At 42.3% G+C, this 6,479-nt stretch overlaps 1 protein-coding gene across 2 annotated transcripts; it reads right to left on the bottom strand.

Annotated features, from left to right (window-relative positions):
- Nucleotides 1-203: 203 nt before the first annotated feature.
- On the bottom strand, nucleotides 204-5,998 carry N6AMT1 (N-6 adenine-specific DNA methyltransferase 1). 2 transcript variants are annotated; one of them, XM_062622148.1, is made up of 6 exons: nucleotides 5,838-5,998; nucleotides 4,250-4,339; nucleotides 3,542-3,632; nucleotides 2,573-2,656; nucleotides 1,688-1,829; nucleotides 204-671 (listed from the first exon to the last, which is right to left on the bottom strand). In XM_062622148.1, exons 1-6 carry the CDS (start codon nucleotides 5,978-5,980, stop codon nucleotides 520-522), a joined length of 702 nt encoding a protein of 233 aa, XP_062478132.1. In that variant the 5' UTR covers nucleotides 5,981-5,998; the 3' UTR covers nucleotides 204-519. The 2 variants fall into 2 exon arrangements, with proteins under 2 accessions (XP_062478132.1, XP_062478133.1); XM_062622149.1 differs by lacking the exon at nucleotides 4,250-4,339.
- Nucleotides 5,999-6,479: the final 481 nt, after the last annotated feature.

Below are 6,479 nucleotides of genomic sequence, written 5' to 3'. Positions count from 1 at the left end.
TGATATATGCTTACTGTTCAGAAGTACACAGTTTCCTTGCAAGTGCAGGAAACTCAGTAACTGTGCCTTAGACTTCTAAAAGTATCCGATGCCACATCAAAATAAGTAACACTGATTCTAAGTGTTCATTCAAATCCAGCACAGGCATAGATAGCAAGCTATTAAAAGGATATATTAAAGATATTATATTAAATCTGGAAGAATTATATCAAGTAAATTATTTTAATAAGCCACAATGACAAAATATACAAATACCTATTTATAAAGGAAACAGTTTTCAATATTGAAGTGCAAATACAACAAGGCAGGGTATTTCACAGTTGCCCTTCAACTGTCCTGTGGATAGCTAGAGAACCACTACACCTCTGACAGCCAACAATTGCTGGTTGACATCCAGAATAAAAATAAATACAGCATCTTGATCAGTTTCACTGCAGTAATCAGGAAGTGAAGATACTCTTCAAGAGGATGGAAAATCTAGGCTTAAAATCTGATTGGGCAACTTCAGTTCTCTTGTGTTCAGCTTTCTGCATGTCTAGTGTCTGGCAGATGAAGAGCAGTTATCAGTGACTTCCTAAATCTGAGGATAGTAAGCATCTCTGGTCCTGCTTGTCTGGAAAGTACTCGTGTGCCTTCTAAGCCATGTTTCTTCATTGTTTCCAGGATTTCATCTGTAATTAAAAGTGTAGCATTACAATTGAGTTCATATGGAAAGCAGCTGTAAAAGGCAGTGCTAAAGTATCTACCGAACATAAGCTGTAGAACAAAGATTATAAACTGTGCTGTCGCTAAGTCTTATGCAAAATAGTCTTCAACCAAGAACAAATGAAGTTCACAATTTGCTAACTGAAGTTCTGTATTTGGTATTAATAGCAATAAACAATTCAGTTATGAAACTAATTTGTAGAAGAAAATAAAATTTGTAGCACCTTCTCCCAAAAGCTGCCCAATCTACAGGATGTGAAAGAACAGTGTTTCTTAAAACAATGCATAGCCATTAAGCACTAGATTAGAAGAAACAAGTCTGCACCTTTTCTCTATGCCTGCCAAAATGAAAGACATCACACCCAACTGAAGGCTCTTGCCCTTTAAGTTCACACCATCATTCTCTTTGACAAGGAAGGATGGGCCTGGCTTTCTTATACTTAGTTCTTAAGATTTACAGTCACCTTTCAAGTGTGGAACTGAAGCCCACACTTGAGTGTGGGGCCCTGACCCTGCTGGGGTCAGGACCTACACAATACCATTTTCCAAACAAAGTTAGGGTGTTCTTTTGGTAAATTTGCTTATATATTTGGTCTAGCTCACCATGTACTGGATGCAAAAGCTATGAATTCAGGAAAAGGACTCCCAAGAGACATCAGTTTATGTAAAAGTCCCTCTGTAGATTAGACACCCACATGAAATTAAAAGACGAGAAGCACAAGTTCACAGAGATGCCATGGGCTTTATGAAGCAGGCAGATATGGTCATCTACAGCATTTCTAAATGAGGACCTAAACCACCTATATGAATGTCAATACATGCTGTCAATCTTGAATTAGTTGCTGTCACCACATGTTAGAGTCAACTTTTTCTTGTTTACTGAAGTCTGATAAGCTGGAGAACATTGCAGTGATCAACATTTTGATTTAATATAGTGTTAGATCTGGTTTGGCACATTTAATGGTCCAAGGAAAGCGATCACCTGGATTATTTTCTTTAATTGTGACCAAGTAGAATAATCCTTCTGGTGAAAGTAGGTCTGGTACTAATGGAAAAACTCTATCCATTACTTCTCTGCCCTTCTTGCCACCAGCCCAGGATGCCTCTATTCCGTGGCTTTCCACCTAGAAGGAATGAAGGCAAAGATTGTCACAATACAGAATGATAGAAGGGTCACTCAGAAGAGAAACATTACCGTAATCTCTAGTTTTGGATGTCTGCCATTAGAAATCTGTCAGCTTTAATTCATCAGATTAGTGTATGCTCAGAGTGATAATGTTTCAGCTTGAAGCATGCTAATACATAATATGCAGCAAAATTACTTCAAGACTACCTTTTACACAATGAACACACAATTTCTGTTTCAAATTCTACTCTTAAACTGGATTAAAAGAGCTACATTTTGTCATGTGCTTTTTACATATTTTCTTGTTATGTTTTATGAGTGTGTTTGCCAAATGGAAGGTGGCCAGATAACCCTTTAAGTGTTTTGGGGTCAAATTCTGAGAATAGTGACTGCAGAAGCAGAGGATATTTTGCAGGGAAAAAGTGCATTTTACATTGAAAGTCTCTCAATGGGAATGCCTTAGCATGCCTAACAAAAGTCTTACACAGTTTATACTTGATGGAGAAACTAGGTCTTGAGAAGCAGCAGCTAGCAATCCTTATTCCCACGTAGTCTTTATAAGCAACTCCAGTAAATAATTTCCACTACAACAGTGCTGTTAGAAGAGTGCTGGTCCTACAACATCCTCTATTATTTAAAAATAAAACCCCTTCAGTTTTCATAGCAGAGTGTATTTGTTTTGCCATTTCTCCTCCGACAGTAGAAATATCATTTTTATTGTGTATTTCCAATTTTTCCTACCTCTTCAGAAGGTGTCACCACATATGGTGGATTAAATAGCAGTAGATCAACCTTCCCATTTAATCTTGGAGACAGTCCTTTGACCTGTAGATGAGTTGAAGGTTCTTTTGTTAATTTTCCCTTTTTTTTTTTTTGAAACAATGCAAGCATTTTGTAAAAATACAGTTACATAATGCTGGATATTCTGAGCATTTCAGCCTGACTCTGGAACACTGAGCTCTACTTTCTAAGTGCAAGAGAAGCATCACGAAGAAGTATCCATGCACAGCAGAACATTTCAGTCATCTTAAAGAGTATGTTATGTATGGGATGTAGAAGAGAAAGAGACACATACGTGGACACAAAATTAGATAGATAAGTCAGATATAAAAGAATTTTTAAGTTATCGTTGCTTAATATTTGTTACCCAAAATTACCAATCGGTGACAACTGCAGTTCATTTCTCAAGTATGAGCAGTATTTCATCCATTTTAGATCACATTTGTTGTTGCCTATCTTCATTATCTTTTATAAACACAGATATTTAGGGTATTTTAAACAAACATCTTGCCAAAGTGATGAGCAACCTAGCTTTTCTCCATATCAAGTTTTGTAAGGAAAAAGTAACAACATACACAGTTCCTAACTAAGTCAGAAAGAGCCAAGAACTAAGAAATGTATCATATTAGAGAAAGAGCTATGATAATTTCAGGTCACTGCAGAGTTCCTTGTGCAAGACTTTCCAAACTATATCTACATGATTAAGTTTTAAAATTAATTCAATGAAATTTTAAAGCTTAAATTTGAATTTTAGAGCTGAAGCAGTTTGGTTTTCCCTTCTTTCAGAAACACTTTTGAATTTTATTGTTTTCTTTTTTACGTCTGTGCTTTTTAAGAGAATGCTTGTTCCAGGCCACAGTTACTTTTCAGTATCCCTAATAAGTATTAAAAAATTACAAAAACTATAAAGATATTACTGAAACATCTTACCAAGTCAGTAATGACTGGCTGAAGGTGAACGTTGTTAAGCAGAGCTGTCTCCAATGTACAGTAAGCTGCCATTGGGTTGATATCTGTGCATCTAGAAGCAAAATATTACAAAGTCTAAGTTACTGGGAACTATATTTGGGTACTGTAACATCACCGTGAACCATATGCTGATTTATGTACTCCCAATGAAAACATCCTTTACTTTTCAAGTCCATAGCAAAAAATAACCAGTAAAATACACACAATGTATCAGCAGCTAAACCACTCAACACTATGCTGGAAGTTTCAATGACTGTATGAAAGCTGAAGTGCAGGATCTGTTTTTCAATGCTAACTCTGCATAAATACATATGCATACAAGTCTCTCATAAAATTCTGTTACTGCCAGCATCCATAACTAACGTCGTGTCATCATACCTTAGTAACTCTAGTCAGTGGCTAAAATTTAGAATTTAACTAAGTGAACACAATAGTAAACTTAGCAATTTGTCTCAGAAGTGGGAAAATGGAATTCTAGTGGCACCACTACTTAAAGAACCTGAAGTAAGTAGTTTAGGCTTGCTTTGCTTTGATTTCCATACCTGAGAATTGAACTGATATTGCTTTGTGAAAAGAACGGGTTTTAAAATGTAAAAATGGAAAGTATATATGTAAAGGTTAAGTATTGTTTATTAGTGCATGCAGCAGTTTAAGTGCTATTATACTTACATATACAGTGCACTGGATCCAATAATGGAGGAAGCTACAAATGTCGAAACCACACCAGATCCAGATCCTATTTCAAGGCAGATCTCAACTCTAAAGAGAGAAGACTCTGGATGACTTATTTGTAATGTATAAGACCACCTACAACAGATGCAGAATTAGTCAAGGCAGTGTTAAAAATCCTGATGCCATCCTATGTGCTGAAATATTTATCATACAGACTTCAAAGCCTATGACATGTCAAAGCCCACGTCTTGTTGCCTGTTCCACAGTGTTTTTCAGGCCTCTTGGTGACCATACAGACAATTCCTTATGTGTTTCCCAAAGTGGCCTGTGATAACATTTCCCTCATGCCTACTAACATTAAAGTTTCCATTAACTGCACAATCTCAACAGGACAGGCTACATTTCTACAGCATTTAGTACAGATTTATTGCAGCAATACTGAATTCCAACAGAAACTGATGAACACCTCCAATGATTTGTCCAGGGAAGTTGTGAATGCTCCATCCCTGGCAGTGTTCAAGGCCAGGCTGGACAAAGCCTTGGGTGATATGGTTTAGTGTGAGGTGTCCCTGCCCATGGCAGGGGGGTTGGAACTAGATGATCTCAAGGTCCTTTCCAACCCTAACTATTCTACGAAGCCACACAACTAAAGCAGGACTCAAATGCAGAATACCTCATAAGAGTTTCAGCCAGCTCTGAGCAAACAGCAGTGGCAGGCAGTTTCAAAATAACCACTCATAACATTAACTCCTTGGGCGATTTCTGTAGTGGTTATAGTTACAGAGGCATACTTCAGCTGCTGACACTGGGCAGCAACCCGAGCAGCTACACAACTCCTACAGCTTCACTGGGGTTGGGACACAAGCGTTTTACCACATTCATAAAAATCGCAGAATGGTTTGGATTGGAAGGGATCTTAAAGCGCATCCAGTTTCAACCCCCTGCCACGGCCAGCGACACCTTCCACTAGAGGAAGTTGCTCAAAGCCCCCTCCAACCTGGCCTTGAACACTGCCAGGGGTAGGGCAGCCACAGCTTCTCTGGGCAACCTCTGCTATGTCTCACCACCCTCATAGTACATGATTTCTTTGTAATATTTAATCTAAATGTACACTTTTCAGTTTCAAATCATCACCCCTTGTCCTGTCGCTACATGCCCTTGTACGGCATCCCTGAAGGGGATGAAGTCCCTCTACGGCATCCCTGAAAGCCCCTTTAGACACTGGAACCTGCTCTAAGGTCTCCCCGGAACCTCCAGGCTGAACAACCCCAGCTCTCTCAGCTTGTGTTCACAGGAGAGGTGCTCCAGTCCTCCAGGCCCCAGAGCTGAAATACTCAAATACGTGCTGCTGCCACTGAAATACGGTGCAGCCCTTGCACGCTGCTCGTATGTTACCCCCAAAGCGCCACCCTACGGACAACCAACAGAGCCCGAAGCCGTTCTGAGGAGCGCGGCAGACGCGGTGTTACCGCGCTCCCCTCAGCCAACAGCCCGCGGAGGGACGACGGACGGGACCGCCTCGCCTCGCCTCGCCTCGCCTCGCCCCCTCCCGTGGGCCGCTCCCGCCCCTCCCCGCGGTGCCTACCGGGCCTGCCTCAGGCGGGCCGCGTCCTGCTCCAGCGCGTCCAGCAGCAAGAAGGTGTCCTCGGCCGGCTCATACACATCGCGGAAGGGCCCGTGCGGCCCCACGTGATCGTACCGCGGTGTCGGGAGCGAGGACGTCGCCATCCCATCCCATCCCGTCCCGTCCCGTCCCGTCCCGTCCCGTCCTACCCCGGGGTGCGCCTGCGCGGGCTCCCGGAGGGCAGGAAAGGGGAGAGCCGAAGCAGCCGCGCCGCTGACACCGCCAATGCGATGGCGCCGGCTTGGCCTCGGCTCGCCCTAGTGCTGACCGCGCCAACTGCGGCGGTTGTCGCTGCGGCCTCGTTATTAGTGAGCTGTGCCGTCACTTCCGGTGAGCACCGCCACGGGCGGTGCTTTCTATCGCTAAACTTCGTCGTAGCGGTGCAGCTGATCGGACCTTAGAGCCCATCACTGTCATCAGTTCAGGTGTGCGTGGCGATCCCCGCAGCACAATCAGAGAACGGGCTAGGTTGGAAAAGACCTTGAAGATCAAGTCCACCCCCGCACTGCTAAGCCCACCCTAAACCATGTACGCGGGTTTTTAATCACTCCGGGATGGTGACTCCAGCACTGCCCTGGGCAGCTTGTGCCAATACCTGATCAC

This window comes from Pezoporus occidentalis, unplaced genomic scaffold, assembly GCF_034315485.1.
Source record: "Pezoporus occidentalis ecotype Australia unplaced genomic scaffold, CSIRO_AGI_Poc_V1 ctg24, whole genome shotgun sequence".
Classification (NCBI taxonomy): Eukaryota; Metazoa; Chordata; class Aves; order Psittaciformes; family Psittacidae; genus Pezoporus; species Pezoporus occidentalis.
This window is presented reverse-complemented; position numbering and strand designations above follow the sequence as displayed.